Below are 23485 nucleotides of genomic sequence, written 5' to 3'. Positions count from 1 at the left end.
TACGCCTCAGTTATTCATGATGAAATGAAAAGAGCAATCAAAAACAGCATCAAAGTCAAGCTTATTGTGTTGACCTTGTTTGTCGAATAAATATGATTATATTAAAATCTGAATTTAATAAATCTTATGAATCGTTACTCTGACAATAACGTCTGAATTCTCACTGTGTTCTGGCTTTAGGATGGATGTAAAAGAAAAAAAAGTGAATGTGCTGGTTGATACATTTTCTTTCAATCCACAAACTGTAGATTCTTTTCTTTGCCACAGTAGCTCACATTGAGAAAAAAACAAAAAAAAACGCAGCTATTTTTTGAGAAATGTCGCCACCCAGTGGAAGCTGAAAGCTGCTACAATCCAACAGACACTGCTGGAGCTTAAAAGCTTAATTCTATTATTTATCTTCTTTTATTTTCATTTCTTATTTGTATATTGTACATCAATCAGTTTGAATCTGAACATTGCTACACAAAGACAACTACCTTACTGTACACTGTGTTGTCCAAGACTGACAATAAGTAAGCACTTATTGAGGACTCAGTTACTAGTAATGATTTTATTTGACTAACATGATCTTAAGTTAAAAATACTTACACATACATTAGGAATATTCACACATATAATAACAGTAAATGACAACATTAGTATCCATACAAAAATACTTATCCATCACCTGATCCCTTCTCTTAATGTATTCTCACACTTCATCCTCTGTGGCTCCGATGGGACACGAGACTCCGGTGCCTTTGAGGCCGCAGAAGCCTTTAGGTACTTTCTTCAGGTACTGCTGGTGATAGTCCTCAGCGTAGTAGAACTGCTGCCCCTCCCGGACCTCTGTTGTGATGGGGCCGAAGCCTTTTTTATCCAACTCCTGGTGGTAAAAATACAAACATAAATGTGAAAAAAAAGTACTATACTGTTGTTAACTAATCGAAATAATAACCAAAACTAATTCTAACTAAATCGACAGGCAAGAAGGTTTCTCTAGAAATCGACACCCTGAGTGTAAATAAAGATGGATGACAGGATAGCTCCTCAAAAGTGAAGCCAAAGTGTCTTGATTGCCACCTGGTGGCTGGCTGCAGTACATGTCATAAACCCTGCCTCTTCTAAGTTAGTGCAAGGGACGTGGACCAAACTAAAAAGGAAGCGCATGTAAAAATTAAAATCTTCAGAGAAAATTTCTGTCATTTAGGTCTTATCACACTGAAGTTTGTTCAAGTGCTAATTATTCTAGTAAATTTACTTTAGTTTCGTTCGTTATTCAATGCCACACAAAACAGGGTAAACGTCATGATTGACAGCAAAGACTGACTTGCGATTGGTCGAACGGGTGTGTAGGCGGGACCACAGTACTATGGTTACATCCGTCGGTTGCTACTGGGCAGACTCATTTAACTGAATTTTTAGATAGTAGGAGGAAGTGGAGACGTGTCGTCCATCTTTATATACAGTCTATGTTTTAAAGCATAAATATACACAAAGAATTTCCTGTGTAAGAGTTGATTCCACGTGGATCCTACTTTCTGTTTAAATCAGACGTAAACAAGTTAAAACTATTTTTCTATAAGTATAATTCGGTTTTATCTTTTAGTTGCAGCAAAGTGTTCCTGCAAACCGTTTCCGTCACCAAAGTCTTGGCAAGGATTCAGGTCTTCCTCCTCAGAATGAGCACAGCTTTTAAGTGGTGTATTCTGTAGTGAGTATTGGATGTGAACTTTCAATACCTATCACTAATACAGTAAAGAGTTTGTGCTCCTCAACTAGAAAGCAGGGTGATTGAGTGACAGAAGAAAGGAACATCTTTCTCTCTTTCTTCTGCAGTGCAGCTTGCCTCTGTGGCGCTCTCCGTGGGACGACGCATCAAAGCGTATCCGCTCTCTTTGAGAACTCCTGAAGACTCCTTCACACTTACACTTTTCTAAACATCCCGAGAGGAGGCTTCAAATGCACTTAAAAAAAAAAAAGAAGCACACATACACACAATAAACACCTCTGACAGATGTATCAAAGGTGTACCTGCTGTGCTGAGTGGTTCTTTCTATCTAATAATACAAGCGCTCAGCCCTCTGTAGATCAGTGCTCCAGAGAGCTGACGAAACAGCACATTGTAGGTGCACTGAGGACCGTCTGTGGGCAACAAGTAGCTTGCATGTAGCGCGCTGCACCTTAGATCAGCGCAGCACCGAGGAGCTCGGCTCTGCGGAGGCGTCGATTGGCAGGGTTCAGCGAGCACCGTGATACCGAAGCAAAATGTTCCTCAATCCAGGCTCAAACTGCTCTTATCAGACTTCAGCATACACACTGTCTCTCTGTGATACAGTCAGGGATGCTGTCGGGACAACTGTTCATCTTAAGGTGGGAGAACTGCAGAACTTTTTAGAAAATGTGTTGTTTGAGTTTGGTAGCTTGCTCATTTATGGTGGCTGGGACCAGGTTGTTTTCACAGAGGTTACAATGGATTCCATACAGACAAATTTGTAAGGCAGGAAAGGTGTCTTAAAAGAAACATACACGAAAGACTTATTTTAATACAAAAGCAGTATAATCCACTTTTTTAAGCCCATCATTGTTAATATGATCTATTTGCAGAAATATGGTGAATATGGCATTTACTTTTAATCCTTTGGCAAACTGAAGGAATGACTTTCAGCAGGCACATGTTCCAGGATAAAACTGCGATAATCAATAGTTTGACATGAACAATGGCTCAAATGATGTGAAATGTACAAGTTGTTACTTGTAGCGATGGGATGAACCCACAGAGAACTATAATGGCACTGAGTAGAGCACACACCTCCGCCAAGGCCCAGCAGTCCCCTTATGAAACCACTTTAAATTCTCTAGATCCAGATTTTTATTTATACCAGATTGGACACACTCAAATAATGGTCCCCTAAGTCATACATGTGTCTGACTTCTTTCATCAAGATCTATGAATTTTTCTCTGTATGAGAAAACTGGCCAATCTCACAATACACAGAAAATTGAGACAATAAATTCCTGGATCCTTTCTTGACCCGAACCACATTCTTCCACCGAGTTTCGTGGTAACATTTCCAGTAGTTTTTGCGTAATCCTGCTGACTAACAGACAAACAAAGCAACAAACTCAGACAAAAACATCACCTCCTGGGCTGAAATATTCATGATCATACTTTGCAGATGTTAGCTCGTAGTTTTGGTTCCGTCAATCACAATGTTCCGTATTTGTTTCACTCTCATTGCTCTCGTACTTTTTTCCAGCAGCAAATTTTTTTCAGTAAAAAAGCTCTAATAAACCCACTATACAATACCTGCATCGGACTACACACAGACAAAGTAAGAGACTAGCTGGTATGGTGGAGAACTTCACAGTTAAAGAGCCAGATATCTCCTCCAGGACTTAGCTCAGTCTAAAGTGAGAAGGCAATAAAGTTGACTCCTTATTGATCAATATCTTCCATGTCAACACGACTAGCTGCTGTGCTGAAATGATCTCAACTCTACGGGATGACTCAATATTACGTTGACAGGTTGCTTTGCTGCCACCAAGTGGCCAATAAGTATCAAGACCGTCTAAAGAAAATGTATACTGTCCCTAGATGAGCCACAAATCAGATGAGTTTAGTCTCTTGGTATGAGACTGGATCAACGTGAGCCTTCGGTTCAGCTTCGTGCACCTTGTCAAAGTCTCTGAAACTTTACTGTACCACCATTCTTTTATTGCTTTAAACCAACTGGCTCAAAATCTCCCATTGGTATTAATGTGGGATAGGATCTAATTCATTTTGAATGTTTCACATCATTAAAGCAGCAACAGTGACCACTCATCTCCCGAGGAGTCACATCAATGTAACCTGTATCTGTTTTAGAAGATGTCTGTTTGAATACTTCTGTCAGGAATAAAAACCAGTATACTGAACCCTGAAAGTAGTCTAATTAAAAAATAATATTTCTGAATGTTAAGCCAATAAAATAACCTCCACGTTGTATCCTAATATCATTTAAAATCCGCCCAGGAGGATAATATTTCTAAAAAGGTCATAGAAAACGTATCAAGCACCTGAACTCAGTGTCCTCAATAGTAACCAGGTCTCACCAGTCATCTACTGTATTTGTTTGTCAACAGTCTGTTTATCTATTTGTTTTAAAATCTCCCAGTATTTGGATTTGAATTTCATTTTAAACAGATGAGCTGTTTCCTGCTGAAGTAACCAAGGAAAGTCACAGAGAAGGAACTTGTTTCATGAGCACGTCTCTCGCTGATGCTGGAACTAAACAGAATAACCGAAGCACTGAAATTAATTATTTTGGCCAGAACTATTGTTTGCAGTCGGCACCTCCATTACCTGGGGCAGCTGGAACTGTGCAGGATTTTTCTAAAAAGAAAAAGTGTCATGTCATTTTTAAGAGGAAGTACTGTCAGTGAGGGGCAGGAGGGTAATGTGTGATTTTGTCCACATGGAGGCAGTGTGGTACTAGGTGTGTGTGTGTGTGTGTGTACATGTTAGTGTGTGTGTGTGTTTGCTGGAGGTGATGCAGTGGAGTCAGTAAATCAAAGCTCCGCGCCCCACAGAGAGGCTGAGGCAGCAGCTGACCTCCAAGTCCTCAGTGGCTGCCGCTACAATGTGAGGGCTCTAATCTCCCTGCAGGAAGGACCCAATGTCCACGCACCGAAGTGCAGCACAAACGCAGCGCTCGCCACGCGCTGACATATTTACCTCTCAAATGCACAGAGTGTGTGTGAGTCAGAAAAACCAGTTTCCCCTGCTTATATCCAACAGCACTGTGGTATAAAACGCCCCACACACACATGCATGGAGACCAGTGCACCATGGCCTAATTAATCAGTCATCACCACCAAACCAGAGTACAGTGAAGCCTCCGGGGCACAGGGTGCTGCTTCATGTGAGGAGAACACTACGTCCAAGAAAAAGGTCTGCTGTTCCAAGCAAGCATTAAACCCCCACACCACTCCCTCGCCCGCTCTCCATCCAACCAACCCTCTACAGCAGTCACAACACGGCGGCCATTTTAGATCTATAAATCAGAATGCATGGCGTCACGCCACTGTGTATAACCTTATGTGGCTTTGCTTTCTCTCTTTCTCTCTCACTGCAGCAGCAGAGGAATGGAGGGAAGGATGTGGAGGGTAACAATGGCAAAGATGGAGGAAATTCGCAGAAGGGAAATAGACGTCATCAAGTTGAGCATTTTGATGGCGCTGATGATGACGTTCAAATTTGGGTATATGTATATGTGTGTGGGTGAGGAGGGAAACCAAGGGATACGTCATGTGGGAGTGTGTGTGTGTGTGTGTGTGTGTGTGTGTACGTACTGCTCAATTGTGGTGTCATAAAAAGCCGCCTGCAGGTCCCCACAATGTAGTAACATCATGGCTACATTGTAAGGTTAAGACATGGTTACTGGTTAAGGTAATGATTATAGTTAAGATTAAGAGTGGTCGTAATACTGAGTTAAATCTTGAGGGAATGAATTCAAGTCAATGCAATGTCCACTTAAGTGACTAAAACATGTTTGTGTGTGTGTGTGTGTGTGTGTGTGTGTGTGTGTGTGTGTGTGTGTGTGTGTGTGTGTGTGTGTGTCCAGGGCTGCGCTCACTCAGCCCAGTCAGCCCTTCCTTTCTTCACGCCTGTCGGAAAGACTCCCCTGTCAAAGACATGGCTGAACGGGTGCATCTCTCTCCCTCTCCCTCTCTCCACCTTTCTGAATCTCTCCATCTCCCTCCATTGCTGATTCTCTCCCATTCTCTTTCTCTCTCTCTCTCTCTCTCTCTCTCTCTCTCTCTCTCCCCCATGTGAACACAGACCATCTATTCGTGCCACAAAGTCGTCCCTGCTATCCAGCCAAGCGAGAGAGAGCAAGAAAGAGAGAGAGAGAGAGAGCGAGAGAGAGAGAGAGAGAGAGAGAGAGAGAGAGAGAGAGCCCCCTCTTGCCATCGCCATCACCAGAGTCAGCCCCGGGACACAAATAGGACGTGACACCCTGAGAGAGGGTTGAGGTGGCGGTGGAGGAAGAAGAAAGGGGAGGAGAAGGAGGAGTAAAAAAAAAATGTACGCTCTCCTCTCTTCCTTTAACCCACTGTCTTGTTTCGCTCTCTTCGTCTTTTTTTTTTCCAGTCGGAAGGCCCACGGCTGGAGTGGTGGGGAAGAGAGTTTGTGACACCCGATGACTCATGGCGGAGACATTTGAAAAGGGATGTGACCTCAATTCGGTGATTTATGTAATCACCCATTAATCCACTCCTGTTACTAGTGTATGGTTTATTACATCTTTTCACCTCTACCACTGCATTTCTTTTAATTTCTTTTAGTCGTCCCTGTCCTGATTTCAAATTTAAAATCAAATTTGCTTAACAGGCACAACAAGAATTTTGTACGAGTTGGAAAACTATTTTGTGCCAGATTAACAAAGCATCTAAAGGCAAATTCTTATATCTTTTACTTTGTTGAAGTTTCAATATCACTTTAAAAAATCTATTACAGTTGGTCTCGTTGATATCAGTATCAGAAATACTTTATTGATCCACAGTGGGAAAGTGGGTTTTTGTTAGTCGCTACAGCCAGGAACAGAATTATATACAAACCAAGACAATAACAATAAATAGAAATATAAAACATAACTTGTCATTGGAAATTTTCTATTTCGAGTGTGGTTAAAGGCCTTCGTCACACGTTTTCCCTCCAATCCCCTGTGTTCCCTTTGCCGTAAAATGGAAGATCCTCTGTACGATGTAGGAGAAATGGTATAAAACCGCATAAAATGAAAATACGAAATCCTTAAAACTGTAGTTAAATAAAGCCTTTAGTTACTGTAACTCAGATTTTAAAGACAAAAGACATTAATGCAGAACGGCGATCGCTTTCGTTCTCCGCAGCCGCACAACAGAACAAGCGTGCACACAAAAAAAAAGCCCTTCAACATCTTAAAAATGTAAAAACCCTAACGCCGGTACATAGAATGTGTCTGTGCCTGAAAACACATGAAATGGCCCCGACATGATACTTATCAACTAGTCCGCTGCGCCACGCTTGCCCTCAATGACCTCAGGGAGAGAGAGAGAGAGGGTGAAGGAGAAAGACGGACAGGGAGAGAAAAGAGGCACAGAGATGGTGCAGAGACACGCAGGGGAGAGAGGGAGCAAAGTGGAGGAGGAGAGGAGCATGGGAGATTACAGAGAGAGTGATGGAATGAAAACAGTAGTGAAAGAGTGAAAAAACTAAACAAATAGAATAGTCAGAAAGAGAGAAAAGGGTGGTGATACGGTCGCTATGCTTCTTGTTGCTGTGAGGATCTATAAAATGCCCTACACGTGAAACAGCCATGTACATCACTATGACTGTGTGTGTGTGTGTGTGTGTGTGTGTGCGTGCTAAAGGATGTCTATTCCCTCCGCGTGTCTGTCTATGCACAGAGGATGAAGAGGGTTTTTTTTCATCTCTCTTTCTCTCTCTCAGCGCGGGTCAGGCATCCATTTTAGCTGGGCTCTAATCTTCAGCGAGCGCGCCTACATTTTGTGAGCGAGGAAGCCAACACTCCTACATTTTGAGAGGGAGAAGATGACGCACGCACTTCAGTCTCGGAGCGAGGCGGTGCGCGCTGCAATATTTTTTGTTTTTGATTTTTGTGTCTGTTCTTTTCCAGGGCAGACGACAAGTTGCTCAACATCTGCAGACGGAAGAAACGCAGAGATCAGTCAGAAACGCCTTTTAGCGATTAAAAAAAAAGTTATTTCAGAAAATTAAACCAGTAAGATTTTTCTATTACCGTCTTGTTTTGGTCTCGTTATCATCAATACGTTTTGCACATAATCAAAACTATTGAGATTTTCATGTAAAACCCAGACAGACTGGAAAATGTGAGAGCCGCGGAAGAGTTGGAGGAGCAAATCCGACTCTTGAACACTTTCCAAAACGAGAGACGAGAGCTTGTGTGACTTCGAGCCCGATTACAAAACCTGCTGATGCTGTGCCCCCTTTTAAATAAAACCCCAGGGCTTCTCCTCGAGACTTCTAGCCTTGAACGATTCCCCGTTTTTTTTCTCACACATCATCCAAACCCCTGCGTCCCCCCTCCATCCCCCTTTCAAGCTCATTAAGTTAGGATGCCTTATCAGAGGGCACACTCACCCCTCCAAGGCCCTACACACATGCATGTGTGACAGACACAATATTCAAGCTGGCTTGATAAAGCCTATTGTTCCACACACACACACACACACACACACACACACCGAACCCCTGTTCTCCCGTTTTTCTCTCCAAACCCTAACCCATCTCTGACCCACCCCCACCCCCACCCCGCACTCTCCTCCTAATCAACTCTTCCCATCCCTTCTCTTACCCTCCACTCACCCCCCCCCCACCCAGCTCTGGGGAGACACATTTTAGCAGAAAAAAAAGGGAGGGATGGAGGGAAAGAGAGAGTGAGAGAAGGGGCAGACGGAGGGAGAGAAAGAGAGATGCACTCCTCCTCTCTGCTCTGCTGCCACAGAGGCTCGGCTACAGAAGCCTTTGATGTTCTGCAAATTTCAAATTTCATTATAGAGAACTCCCTTCTCCTCTCCCCTGCTCCCTCTCCTCCCCCTCTCTGCTCTCGCGCTTAAACAAGCTTTTCTGCCTCACTCTCCCTCCGCCTCCCCCCTCCATCCCCCAACCTCCTCCTCCGAAGCTGAAGTTAAGAAACTGAAAGCCCTGCAGAAGAGACTCTTCGTTTGGGTTAATTATTCATTGGGCTGAGCGTGTATGTGCCAAATGTATGTCTGTGTGTGTGTGTGTGTGTGTGTGCTAAATGCGAGCGTGGCAGAGGGCTGGCATCGGGGCTGAATCTGGATTTCGTGACGACCGACGATCTCTGGTCATTTTAGGTCGCCTCCACCTTCTCCGCCCAATGCACTTCTCTTCCGATAAGAGAGCATCAGCCTTTTTGGGATGAAACTCACACATAACCTCACATGCACCAACGGACAGACATGCAAACCAAACCCCTGCTCCGTGGAGATGCCATTTTCAAGTCGGGCGTTCTTGAGACTCAGCATCAATGCGGCAAGGCAGCCATTTCAGGGCAGGAAGCTGCCATTTTGGTTCAGAGTGTGTCAGCCGCTTTGAGAAGATGCGTGTCCCAGTGGCCCTCAGATGAAACTGGGGTGCCACTGAAGTGGTTGACAGATCGGTGGTGTCAGCAGCGTTGGTGGGGAGGGAGAAGGAGGGAATAGTCGCAGTGTTGTTTCTCCTGTGGGTGTTTGTAAATGTGCGAGTGTCTGCTGCTGTTCCTGCTGTAATATTAACTCCATAAACCCTATAGGCTTGTTCTCTTAGTTGGGTTTTCACTCCGTTTGTTTACTAATGACAAAGTGATATCATGTTCAGAATAAGTTGGGCAACTCTGAAATGCTACTGACTCGTTCTTGGATATTTTTTAGGACATTTCATAAGAAACTCAAAACAAATACGTTTATATATGGCTGGAGGAGAATGTTAATGTTTCAGGAATAAAATTCTCCCCCAAAAATATTAAATGTATTAATATTAAGTGACTGATTCTGTGCACCTGTAAGAGGAGCTTATATATACATATGGTGAACCAGTATTTAAATGCCTCATTCCGCAGAGGAGAGTCTAACAAGGACTGAAACATTTGCACATTTTTCAATGTCTATACATCCCTGCTATGTGTGAAATGAAGACAACTGAAATCCAGACTAAAATCTGAGTATTTTTTTCTTCTGCCGTCCTCCTCTGCTTCGTTGTGACCAGAAAAGAAGATGAACAAAGGACAGTTTTTCAAGACGAAGCTCAACCCATCCCTTTCAATTCATATTCAGTGTAAAATAAAGCAAATTAAGTTAATTATTTCTCTTACCGTTGTTGTTTTACTTTTGTTTTTGAGAAAACAATCTCACCTCAAGGTCCATTTACTTGCTGATCCGGAAATTGAGACTTTGTGTCACATCGTCTCAAAAGTTTTGTTTGAAGTTCATTTAACTATTATTATGTTGTAATAATTATTAAAGGGAATCATTCTATACAATAATCAAAGAAGTTAGATTATTGTTTCCACGGTCAAGAAAGAAGCTAAAAGGTTGAGATTGTTTCATCAGCTCCTATTTTCAAGGTCAAGAAAGTTACTTATAATTATTTTTTTGTAATAAATACATTTCAACCTAACAGATTACAGTTGTGGTTTCACCTCTGAAACACAGGGAGGGTCTATTCCATGTGTGTGTTTGTGTGTGTGTGTGTGTGTGTGTGTGTGTGTGTGTGTGTGTGTGTGTGTGTGTGTGTGTGTGTGTGTGTGTGTGTGTGTGTGTGTGTGTGTGTGTGTGTGTGTGTGTGTGTGTGTGTGGGGTCACCGTCAGTTGATAGCCTGTCAGTCATGGGCCTCTGATCTGATTGCCTCCATTCTCTTTTGGTTTCTTTCTTCTCCTCCCCCACTTCCCCACCTTGCTGGTCCCAGCTGCAACTCCTATCTCACCTCTGACCCCAGCCCAAGGCCAAGGTTGGGAGGTTGTCGTCATAGCAACGTGGCAGCCCTGTGGCCCGTGACTGCTGACCCCCGGTGTCCTAAGTAACCATGACGATCATAATTTGCTCCCCTCTGCACCCCACAGCTTGTGTATGAATACCATTTAGAGAGTGAAGTGATGGAGGGATCAACGGATAGATGGACGGACAGATGGATGGAAAGAACAAAAGGGGGACGCGTGTGCCACTGAAAGGGAGATTTAGAAATGAGGTTTGATGACCTATCGACCCCTTTTTCCACTCTTTCAGTTTAAGAAAGGGCACAATGATTAGATGTAGGTGGGGATCAACTAAACAGAGGTGGCGTTGCTTAACTAAACAGTGTCCAACTCTGAGAGGTCACCACTCCAGAGGCTTTTGTTTCTTATTCAAATAACTGGAGCAAATCCACATTATACAGCCTAATCCCATTTAACGGCCGAAAAAGATATATATATATATATATATATATTTTTTTTTTAAGTATAGCAAAATCATGTTTAGTTCATGCTGATAATTTCCTAAACACATAAACATCCATGGTTAAAAGTCATCTCTCAAAACAAAAATGTTTTAGTCATTAATTATGTTTCTTTTATCGTTTTCTTTTACCAGTACTTCTAATATCTTATATTCGACATGATTATATTCGTTGTCTTGGATTTCAAACGTTGTATTATAGTATTTGCTGTTGTTTGAGTTTTTGTGCTTGGTGTCTTCGCTTGTTACCCGTTTTCGCCTCTGACCGTTCAGCAGAAATACGCAAAAAAAACAAACCTGGCGGAAAGATCGGACCAAGGCCAAGAAAGAACCCATTAAAGTTTGGGCGGATAAGGACAAAGTGGAGAACCAGGATTTTTTATAGCACATTTTATGACATTTTCACACATTTCCCAAGGTATAGTTAATTGATCTTGAAGAATAAAAAATTCTGGCACATTTTATGGGAACTGATGTGTACAATATCGTGAAGATCCAAATAAAAATCTGGATCTAGTAAATTTAAATGTGGTTTAGTAAGGGGACTGCGGCGTCTTGGCAAAGGTTTGTGGGCCATTCTAGTTTTTGTCTACATATATAAAGTTATTATTAAATAGATACTACATTTACATCATGACTTACTTCTCTAACAGCGACGTTGGCGTTTTATGCTATGTGTCAATACTAAATAACAAATTACAATAAATGCTCTGCCGCTACTGCTTTACTTTTCACATGGTTTGGTTTATATGTAACTCCCTGCTTGAGTAAATGTCATAAAGAAACCTTGTGGTGGGCTGTGTGGGTATTATACCTGCTGGAAGGCCACTTTGCTCTTCAATGCCAGCTCCAGTTGAGTGGGGCTGGATGTGTAAATAGCTGAACGATACTGAGAACCGTGGTCCCCCTGCTGCCTCATACCTGCATAAACACACACAGAGAGAAAATAAGGCTCCCCACAAATAAGCAGAAGTGCCACAACAATTGCATGAAAACGGTTTTCACAATCATGTCATCATCCTGCATCTTGAATTGATGAAGCTAAATGAATTCAGAGATCACAGCAGATTCGGGCTTTCATTAAGGAGGCCTGCGGTGTGTAGGTGTATGGGCTCACGTAGGTGGGCGCATTCTCTTCTGCGCTTTTGTCATCTATGTGGCACTGTCAGAATTTTCATCAGCTTTACATCAGTGTGTCTGGAGGAGGCCCAGGCCTAGTGTACCTTGGTGAGGACGCCTAAACAGCTGCCATCACTTCTATGCTTTTCAGATCCTACAATGCTGCGACAATAGCTGCTCTTGCATCCGCGGACCTCTCTCCATGGCAGCCTTTTCTCTGTCTTCATCTCTCACCAACTCTCCCACTCAGCCTTTATTTCTTTTTGTTAAAGAGTGGCATCATTCTTTTCTTCGTCTATTCTAAATCTTTGTCTTTTTCAATCTTTGGCCCTCTGTTACGGGCTGGGGCCAGTGACACCAGTGTTTCTTTTTCCAGTGTTGCCTTTCAGCCCAATTAAGCTGTTTTCAGAAATGCACTGAACTGGAGATCTTCCAGACCCCGTCTCCAGAGGGGCTGTATGTGTGAACGCAAATGTCATGATCCTCCGGACTTTCTGCAGACTTTCTCCAACCGGCCCCTTTGTAAAAACGTCCACAGAATGTCTAAAGGAGCTGATGTGAGAACACAGCAAGAGATCCTCCACAGGATTCACCGCGAGCGAGATGATGACGTTTCTAACACGTGAAAGATGCAAACATTTTAAAAACAAACAGAAAATTAGCATCTCAGGATGAAAAAACAGTGTCATACATGTAGAAGACACAGATGAAGACGTCAAGAGAGCTTTTGGTGATAAGCGGCTGAGTTCATCTAAACAACAGACCTCCACCTCTTTCCTGCCACGATCACTGAAGTGGCTCAAACGTTGTCTGTTGGTCAGTGATTTCCAAACAAGGTGCAAAGATCCAAAGAAAGAAATATCAGAGGAGACAACAATTAAAGGCCTGATTCTGCATGTAAATCCGTTTACATGCAGCTTATTTGTCAAATAACAGTTTCTGCATTTGTGTCGTTTTATAGTGTCCATTTTTCCATTCTTGTATTTTCTATTTGCTCTTTTGGCCACTTGTGGGTAGCAAAACAAGCTGTAAACACAACAACATGTATTCTCACCGTACAAAGCCAATATGCGAACATGTTGGCAAACAGTTGCCTATTTACACATCAGACACTCATCCACATTAGCATTTGTTTGGAGCTGAGTTTGTCTCTTATCCGATACATAAGAGTCCAACATTCACTTTCCTTTTTAGCTCTATTTTGCTCTCCACCAACCCCTGAGGGAGATTTCTGGCCTCTTAGCTGCTAAATTCTCCACCATGTTCTGCAGAAAACTGCTGACATTGTCCATCTGAGGTTTGCTTGGCAGGTTGTGCACAGGGAGGTTGTGTGAGTTTCCTCTGCTGAACTGAGCAGAAGGCTGGGGCTGAAAATGAGGATGATGAAGGTGGTGAGACTGAAGAGTAACGTTGATGGCTGTAAAACCAAAACACAATCTGCTAAAAGACACAAAAATCTAAAAAGACACTTCAGGGTGGATATTTGATCTGATCTGAATAAAAAGAGCAGCTTTAAACTAATTAAACAATCCATCTCTGTACTGGATAGTGATGAAATAATGTTTTGCACTTCAGCAGGTGTAAATATGTCAGGTCTACTGAGGGCTGAGACGAGATCCTGAGATACGTATACATTTGAACCAATCATACTTCAGTGGCCTCTTGCCAAATCTGCTGTGTTGTTTCCCCACAGTTTCTTTTAGGAGATAAGGTCTGTGGGCAATTAAACTTTTCAATGTTTTCATTTTGTCAAACAACATACAGCAAGTTAATATCTCATATGCATGGGAGAAAGCAGCCAAAAGACGCGGACACCTCCCTGACACTGTGATCTGCAGGTCTTGTTCTCTTTAGATTAAATGTTACCTTACATCATGGAGCGTCACAACCTTTCTGTGACACTGTCTATTCAGATATATTGGCTGTAAGTATTCATCTGGTCCTCGTTCACACAGACATCACCTCCTCTACGACACACACCGAATAAACTCCCTATTACTAATGCTGCTGCCTCACAGAATTAGCTTCTGTGAAATTGTCTTCAACCATATTAAAAATGTGACTCAAACGTGTGTTGTGGAGATTACCGTGCAGAGCAAAATGTGGGCAAATCATCAGGTTCTCTTCTGTAAACATAAACTTTCCTTTTAATATCTTTGCGAAAAATATATGAAATAATATATTTTAAATTTGAAATGTTCAATAGCAGCCCTAAAACATAATGGAGGCTGTGTATAACTCAGGGGTCGCAGCCTTTGGGGGACTCTCCAAAGGTCTATACCACAGCTTTGTAGGCCACGTACAGTAGACCTAGTAGATCTACGGAGGATTTCCTATAAGCGTCACCAGCTTGTCCCTCTTTACCATAGCGACATTAGCTAATTTGAGCGGCTGCACTTACTGGATTACTTACTGGAGGGGCGGCTGTGGCTCAGGGGGGTTGAGCAGTCGAGCAGCCGAAGCTTCCTTGGGCAAGATGCTGAACCCTGCCCCCCCCCAAAAAAGGTCCCTCATAGATGTTGAATGCACTAATTGTAAGTCGCTTTGGATAAAAGCTAAATGACATGAAATGTAATTCAGCGTACTCGGCCACCCACATAGCTAGCTTGTTAGCTTAGTCACCGGCATGCAATCCTGGGATAGGTTGGCCCAAGAAGGATCAACCCGTTGGATCCTTGATTCCTTAAGAATGGAAGGACGCATTTTTACACCAGGACGCATTTTTACGCCTTGTTTGAAGGAGCCTTCGATATGGGACAAGTCGTGGTGCTCTGACGCAATCAGTCTTCAAATGCAGGGACATTTAACACGAGAAAGACTGTGTGCCTCCCACTTTGCGGAAATTTCAGATTCCCTCATCAGTTTCCAGGTACCAAGTCACTGTAGTACTGAACAAACTTTGACCTGGTATTTCTGCTATATAGAAAGATGGGAAATAACTAAAACTGTTGATTTATCAGGAGGGCGGCGTGAATGAGTTTACCAAATTTCATGACAATTCATCATGTAGTTGTTGAGATATTTCAGTCTGGATCAAACCGATGACCTGATTTCATATTGTACTATGTTGTTACCATAAATTCACCAATTTGATTTATTTAAATATTTTTCTTGATTAATGTCACATCTATTCTTTCTCTCATTTTTCTCCCTCCATCTCTGCATCCATCTCTACTTTCACCCTCTTTCTCTGGATGTCAGCCATCTTGCTCCCGGCGCTGTTGTTCAGTGACGAGGCTAATGGTGGCCCCTTCATCAAAGGCCACCGAGACACTCTGTCATTGGCTGCCCACCAGAGCCTTTAATCTGATTGGCTGGCTGGCAGGGGTCTTGTGGCTTTACTGTTCCCTATGACCTTCCCTTCTGACCCTGAGGTTCTGACCAACACACACCCACACACACGCACACACACAAACACACACTGACATGAACAAGATTATGTACGATGAAATTATGCATAATAATTAAAAGAAGGCAACCTGTCATTTATCATCAAACTAATGGTTTGAATGCTTTAATTTCATGAGAGCTGAACAATTCCTTTTTCTCCCTCGCAAAAAAAGGTACAGCTTTAATATCTAAAATATAAAAACGTGAAGTCAGGGAAGGCTTTTCATCTCAAAGAAATGCTTGAAGATAAGGAATATCAGAGAAAAGTCAGGAGACTAAAAAACCCTCGAGTTGTAACAGTTGTTTCTGACACAAAGACAATTAAGATTAATCTCGTCTTCAGAGCTGCCTCCGCCATCAGAAGAATAACTCGTTATTTCCTAATCAAAATATTAACACTATCCCAAACATCAGCCTGGCTTTTGATTTTATTATACCAACCCTGAATCCATCCCCACAAGCGTTCAGTCCTCAAAGAACTACAACAGCAACAATACCACCCCCCAAAAAAAACACTCCGCTTCTTTGCTCCCGCCGCCATCTCTCTCCATTTTTAACAGCCCCCTTCGTTATTTTCTCCATCCATCAAAGGCGGCAGTAATTATTAATGAGAGCCTCCCTGTTCTCTCTGCATTATGCATGAGAGCCTTGCCTCTGAAAGCAGAGGGTAATGGGGGGTGGACAAAAGGGGAGGGGCCACGGGTCACACACATGCACACTCGACGCGCGCACACACGCCGCCTCTCGGGGGTCACTGACCTACACCCACAAAAGCCAAAAATATTTATTAATTGCTCCACCCCTAAGTCCAGGAAATTTAAAAGTCAACACAATTAGAAGACAAAAATCAGACAAGGTGGGAGGATTGAAGTGAGGACTCCCTCCTTTAAATGTGCATTTCTTCAGCGTTCACCCTCGCACGAGAATAAAAATGGCTCCGCTCAGCTCGTGACGGCACTGTTGGGGATAAAAGCCAGCTACTTCATCTAATTCCAACTTAAACCTTCCCTCCTTCTTACTGAAATTCGTCCTCATTCCGTTGTCTTTTCTGGCTCTCTCCTTTACCCATCCCCTCACTGATGTCCTTCCAACATCCATCCCATGTGTATATCGATTTGTGTGCTTGAAGATTGGTGAAAGGAAGCAGGGTGGGCTTAGTCGGACTTTTCAGTTGGAGGCTAAAAAAGGAAATTAAACTGGACAGGACGGAAGAGAGAAGAAAGAGACGGAGGAAGAAATGACAGGCCGAGAAAAAAGTGAGGGGACTCTACCAATATGTGTCGTACTTCTACTTGTCCCTTTCTTCCGGGCCCTGAACCTGACCGGGCCTCTTCTCCTGTCTTTTACACAATGATCTGTAAGTAAGAGCAAGAGCTGAGATTAGCCCAACCTCTCCACCTCTGAAGGTAATGTCCCTCCTGCAGCTCTCTCACTCCCTCTGCATTTCAGGAAGAGCAGTCAGTGCATCAAATACATGTAGAACAAGAGGAGATTGCAAATGAGGCAAAAAAAAAAAGAAATTAATTACGGCAACGAACTAATAAACATTTCAAGATATTGTCAGTGTCTGCAATTAAGAAAATGTTTCTGCATAATTGGTGACTTTTTTGCATCCTTCTGAGCGCAGAGGGAAAAAAAAACATATGAAGTGAATTTGGAATTACTGCACTTGGCAGCGCGTACCAATTAGACTGCGGCAGAGTGAGCGCTAATGAAACAATCTAATGTAGTTTCTTTTCTCTTTTACCTCCCACTGACTCCAACTCCCTGCACTGTCATTCAATGTAATATCCACCTCACTTCAGGCCGAGGAGGCAAAAACCCTGCCCTTTTTTTAAGCACATCGACAAAAATCAACACTGACCAGCGACCGTCGTTTCTACCGTTCTGTCACCAAAGTACACCGTGTGTGTGTGCGTGCGTGATAACACTCAGCGTTGTGCTGTGCCCTGCGGTCCCGTTACAACTGTGTGCGTGCCAGCAGAGCGCTCTCCTCCTCTCCTCTCTCAGCTGCTATTTTTGCCCTGTTCTTATGTAAGCTGCTCCTGACGGGCTGGAGACAGAGGCAGAGTACGGGAGCTGGGATGGTGAGAGCATCCCCAGCAGATACACACACACACACACACAATCTGCACGTGCAAACACACACATACACAATCATATATGCACTGTATGTTTGTTATGCATGTATAGGGGATTGAATACGTGACATATGCAAGAGCAAAACAGAGAGCGATGCTCTGCTGGCTGTCAGATGGTGACACTACTCACACTGAGGCAACCTTAAACCAATAGCAGAACTGCGTTTGCCTCAGCCATGGTGCTGTGCATGTGTGCGTATGTGACTCGACATGCACATCGTGTAGATAACTGCAGTAACGACTGTCATCTCGTTTTTTTTTTGTTTCTCTAGTGGAGCAGTGCTCTCTAACATGATCACTTCATGGTCCTGGACATGTTGTCAGAGCTGGGACTCTGGTCCTTGTACCGTTTATTTTTAGCTGCGTCTAAATCTGACAAGTGGAGCTTGTTCGACTGTATTAGCCGAATCAGCCGGATGAGAGGATGAATTGAATTTTATTTAAAACTATGATATGATTTTTGACAATAAAAAAAGAAAAGAAAGTTAACATAAGACAGTTTTCTGGTCAGCAGGTCCAGCAAATGCTACAAATATTAAACATTAAATAACATGGTTGCTCTGTCACATTTGTATCTTAGCCTTCGATCACTGTCACTATTAACACGCAGCTTTGGGAAGAGAATAAAATCTTTATCAAAATTACATTTTTCTATTTACATCTTTAAAACATTTTCAAAATAAACAATTATCCTGTTGTCATTGCTCCATATTTAATGGCAATAATATTATTTTAACAAGGACTAACTCTACGATTTTATGTTTGAAGTGAAGAGACAGCTTCACTCCCCTGCAGGGAATATTTGTAAGAAAATATTGATTTTTCCAAAGCTGCACATCTCATTTTAGAACAAAAATGTTTTAGTACATTTTCTTATTTCCCAATCCTCAAATGACTTTTTTTAATCATTTGAAATTAAGACAGTCAATGTTTTAGCTCTGTGTGTGTCAGTGTGTTGCATGAGACAATGTTTTATTTATCATATTTATCATGCATCTATTAATCATATATTTATCATATGTATTAATTACAAACACCACTGATGCTGATTTCACTGTCTAAAACCAAAAATCAAAGCGTTTTCTGAAGTTTTTCAGGATATTAGTTTTTTGGTCTCTCTTCCTTATCATTTCATCTTTCTCCCCCTCCTTTCATTTGCCGTTTTATTTATCCCGTATTGGTTCTTATATGTGAGAGTTGATTTCCATGCAAGGTTAACAAGCAAATATAACAATATAACAATTGTGTCTCACAAACACTAGACAACTTATAAAAAACCACAAGTTACAAAACTTATAACCTCAACATAATCAAATGGACTAACATCTCCACCCCCCACGCTGTGCACACACGTGCCGCAATCTCCATAAATTAGGGCTGTCAGCGCGTGTGAGGGTGTAATAAATGACACCTGGTAATGAGCACGCCATTCTCCGCCAACCAGGGGAGATGGAAGAGGTTGGGTGGGTTAGAAGTGTGGGGGGTGACGGAGGTCACAGGTCAGAGGTCAAGGTCAGATCCTATGGGGTTTGCCTTTTAGATAGAAGGGAGACCCCTAAATTATGGGATGGGGTGACACAGGGAGGACGTGGGGGGTACCCCAACAGGGAATTGGCGTGTGTCGCCGCCAGCTGGGCTGAAGATATTATATAAATGGAATATTCATGCTAATTTTGATTGTCAGAAAATAACGGCCGCCAGCGTGACTTAGCACATCCATCACTGCTTCATATATATGTCTAATCCCCATCCATGGTAAGTGTGTGATATGTGATAAGACACATTTTCACTTATCATAAGCTATTTTCATACTCTAACAAAGATTCGATATTTTAAGCAGCAACTACACAAAACAGCTTACAAATATACGAATAAATAAAGAAAAGAAAATCGTGAATTAATAAAAAAGGCCACAATCATTTTGAATAGCATTTACCTGCTTCACAGATCTGTTATACACCTCTTTTCTACTGCGTGACTCCAACATGTACCTGCAAGGGTGAGCGTGCACGTACGTGGGGACGCTATCAAACGCAGACAGCCGCGTCGGCCATCTTAGCTGTGCATTTCGTGTTTCTGTGTCTATGCCTGTTTACTGACGCAGCATCAGCAGCCCGAGCCATAAATACTGCATGGCCTCAAAAAGGATGGAGGGAACAAGGGAAGAGGAAGGAAAGGAGGAGGAAAAAAGCAACGAGGAGGAAACAAAGAGGAGAGGGGGGGGGGGCTCGGTTGTTAAGATGAAGGGCAGCGGGGAGGGGGGGTGGAGGGGAACGGAGGAAAAGGGGTGGGGGGGGGGTGACTAAGAGATAAAAGAGGAGTGAGTGGATGCGAGTGTGTTTGTGTGATGAGCGGATGGCCTCGGGGAGCAGTCAACTCCGAGCTGCGGTGCGGATGTGCTGACGGGCTCCGGGCCAGTTGCTCACTCGCTTGCCCCTCCGCTCAGCTCACTGCGAAGGAGAAAGAGGGGTGAGGCTGGGGGAGGGGGGTGGACAGGTGAAGCGAGTGAGGTGGGGGGGGGGGGGAAGACAGGAGTTGGAATTTGAAAAAAACTTAATGGGGGTATGAAATCAAGAACGGGGCAGAAAGGAAGCGAAAGAAATCATTAAAGAAGACGTACGGCCGTGACCGTGTGCTTGTATGGGTTGAGGGAAAAAGTAGGAATGGTGACTAGGGGGGAGTACAAATAAATTCGAGGGGTGAGAAGACAGGTTGGCCGGGTTGGGAAGAGGTTAGATCAGGCGTTTCTGTCCTCCACTGGGAGTAAAGGGGACATCAGATTCAGGGAGTGAAACGGGGCCTACGGACTTCTGCAAGGAAGTGATCAAACTGACATGCCATTGGTGCAGCTGTGTACACCCCCTGCATGCATGGTACGTGTGTGTGTGTGTTGTGCCCATTCGCCTGCATGCACAAATGGAGTAAAGCTGTCTATGAGCAGACATAATGAGCATTTGTGCATAATGTGAAGTGAACAGTATGCTTGCCTACGAAAACTGTGTGGGCAATAGATCTGCAGTGTGCGAAAGAGCGCAACGTGTTTGCGTCTCCACTGTGATCATTCTTAACGCATCAAATCAATGTTTTCAGCCAACATGACGAAACACAACGGCTGTTAGCTTCCGACATGTGGGTGTCACTTCGACTGTGCAGAGTTTGGTCTGTGCTTCGGTGCCTCTGTGCACACTCCCATGAGAAAGTTGTGTTACCGAAGAGTTGTCATAATGCAGACATAAGAAACTTATAATATGGGAGCGTGTTGAATCAGGGGTCTTTATGCAACATCCCAGGGAAGCCAGCAGATTGAGACTAGTGTTGCTGAATATGGAAAGAGGGCACACAGCAAAGGCTGCTGGGAGTTTCTGATTGGCTGCTAATGTTGCTATCCAGGCCGGGATTGGTGGAGCTGACGCAGCCCGACATCACGTTGTCGGGACTAAACCCTTTTGAACTGAGGCAAAGCAGGGAGGCACAGATCTCAAAACACATATACACACACACACACACATATGTGCATAGACACACTCGCAGATACACATCCACATTAAAGGAAGTATTGCATGCATCTGAATATGTATATACATGATAGTTCTACAGGCGCTCCATGAGAGTATATATGAAGCAGGATGCGCTCCGTGTTGATACGTGTCAGGAGAAAAACAGAATTCATAATGTTCCCGGGCGCGTCTCCATATACGATGATCTCTGGTGAATCTGCGCAGTTAAAAGGGAAACGAGCGAACTTCCTTAATTTATCCATTCTCTTTTAAGCCCAGCTCTAAGGTGGACAGAATAAATTGGAGCTTAAGCATGCGTGAAGGCACAGCCAGCGGGCCCCTTTCCACCTCTCCACACCACATTTGTCAAATCAGAGGAATTTCTGCAAGACATGAACCCAGAATCGGAGAGGAGAGAAGTGGCGGAGATGAACACATCCAGACGGGGGGGGGGGGGGGGGGGAAAAAATTGCATGTTTAAGTTTGCGTTTCGAAATAGGTCACCTGGTCTAAACTGTGACAAAAAGACAAAACTTCATAGACAATAAGCTGCATGCTATTAATAAAACATGAGATGAGACAAGGCGGTGAGACAGGGGAAATGCATGACTACTCTTTTGGCCTCATTGCCCTGTGGCGTGTCGGCTCAACTCTGCCTGTGCCTTTGCCCATAGTAAGATGTGTCTCTGCCCCTCGGCTACGGAGAAGAGCCGAAGAATCTCTCCCGATCGACATTCTTGTGGATCTCGGACGAGCCTCAATACTCAATCGATTTCTTCCTTCCCTTTGCCTCCTGCTGTAAATCCACCTCTACAGTAGCCGAAGAGGACGAGTGAAAATGTGAGGTACGTACGACGTATTTAACTGAGGAGTCAAAATGGCTGACGTTTCGGAGTAATCGGGTCACACGGTGTTCGAGAGCAGCGATCATGACAGATGTAAAAGAGATGATAGAACTGACATGGGCAGAAATGAGGGTGCATGCATGTGCGTGCGCGAGCCTGTTTTAAAGGTCTGGCTAATAAATCTTTGATCCATCTCTTCCCAACTTGTCAGGCCCCTCCCTCACTTTTTGATATGAGTGAGCAGAGTACATCTTTGCCTGTCATTTCTCTCACACACATGGACACACACCGTACCACTGCATTAATGTTCTTACATCACCTCCTCCAGTGAGCAGAGAAAACAAGAGACTTGAAGAGAGGGAGAGACGGCTTTTTGGGGGTTGGGGGTAAATGTCACGCACACTTTGTAGCGTATATGTAAAGGTGGAATGTGGTTCAGAACCAGACAAGTGACCAAATTTTTATCATGTGAATGAATTAGGCACCGTCGCTGCAAAGTTTCCTGTGATTGACAATTTCAGAACTGTCGTCTGGGGAATAAACCCACCAATGAAACACAGGGAGCGCACTAAAACAAATATTCATTCATTATTATTCGACCCAGAAAAGAAGAAATGTAATATAATGAGTGAAACAGACATCAACCTCACACGTGATGTGAATACCTGGTTCTCGTTGGATGAAGTACTTGCTATTCACATGCGGTAACACAGAAAGGGGATTTTTTTGCAGTTGGGGCTTGAACATGCAACACACTGGTGTGTTCTCTCTATGGATGGCTGGATCTCAGACACATTAACACTGTCTGGCGTTGACTTACACCCATGAGACCCCCCCCCTACCACAACGCACACGCAGGCACACGTCTGGGCATCATCCTTCTGCTCTAATACACCCCGTGCCCCTCGGGATCAGTCTTATTTGAGGGCAACGTTTGCGTGAGTGTGTGTGTTGCTACCTTGTGTAGGATTGTGGTTCTCCCAAAAGCGTTTAAGCAGCTCTTCAAGGCTGATGTCTTCAGGGGAGAAGACCACCCTCACCACCTCAGTGTGAACTGTTAGACCTGAAGAAGAAACCAAAAACGTGGATTAATACAAATCAAGTTATATAATGCTTTTCGCCCAAATTTCACTCACAAATGTTGACCAAAATCAACATGTATGGAAATTCATTGAGATCATGGGTAGGAGACATTCAGGGTGAACCCACACACAGATATGCTACTGCTTATGGCACAATGGGAGAGAAAGAAGAGAGGAGGCACAGTTAAGGTTGGAGCTTATGGTGGAGGTTGCGGAAAAGGACACACACACACACACACACACTTGCGCCTGTCTGCAGCTGCCAGGACCCCAAAGCTTCAACAAGCTGCCAGCAGGCATTCTCAAACTAGGGGCTTCTTATGTCTCACATGTACTGTAGGCGCGCGCACACACACACACACACACACACACCTCAGCCCAACATAGTTTAGCTGTATGTAAATACAAAGGTGTTAGCTTAGCGTTGTAT

The 23485-nt window shown here is 43.5% G+C and overlaps 1 protein-coding gene across 2 annotated transcripts in view; it reads right to left on the bottom strand.

Moving 5' to 3' along the window:
* Positions 1 to 382: 382 nt before the first annotated feature.
* Positions 383 to 23485, bottom strand: part of si:ch1073-358c10.1 (mitochondrial peptide methionine sulfoxide reductase) — a 35434-nt gene continuing 12331 nt past the window's right edge. For both annotated transcript variants that reach the window (XM_034576065.1, XM_034576064.1), the window contains exons 4-6: positions 22932 to 23036; positions 11796 to 11902; positions 383 to 868 (exon numbers count right to left, since the gene is read on the bottom strand). In XM_034576065.1, the coding sequence (XP_034431956.1) occupies positions 695 to 868; positions 11796 to 11902; positions 22932 to 23036 (386 nt within the window). In that variant the 3' untranslated portion in view covers positions 383 to 694. The remainder of the gene's footprint in view (positions 869 to 11795; positions 11903 to 22931; positions 23037 to 23485) is intronic.

The sequence above is a fragment of the Hippoglossus hippoglossus genome, chromosome 22, assembly GCF_009819705.1.
Source record: "Hippoglossus hippoglossus isolate fHipHip1 chromosome 22, fHipHip1.pri, whole genome shotgun sequence".
Lineage (NCBI taxonomy): Eukaryota > Metazoa > Chordata > Actinopteri > Pleuronectiformes > Pleuronectidae > Hippoglossus > Hippoglossus hippoglossus.
Note: the sequence above shows the minus strand (reverse complement) of the source record. Positions and strands in the feature narration are given on the sequence as shown.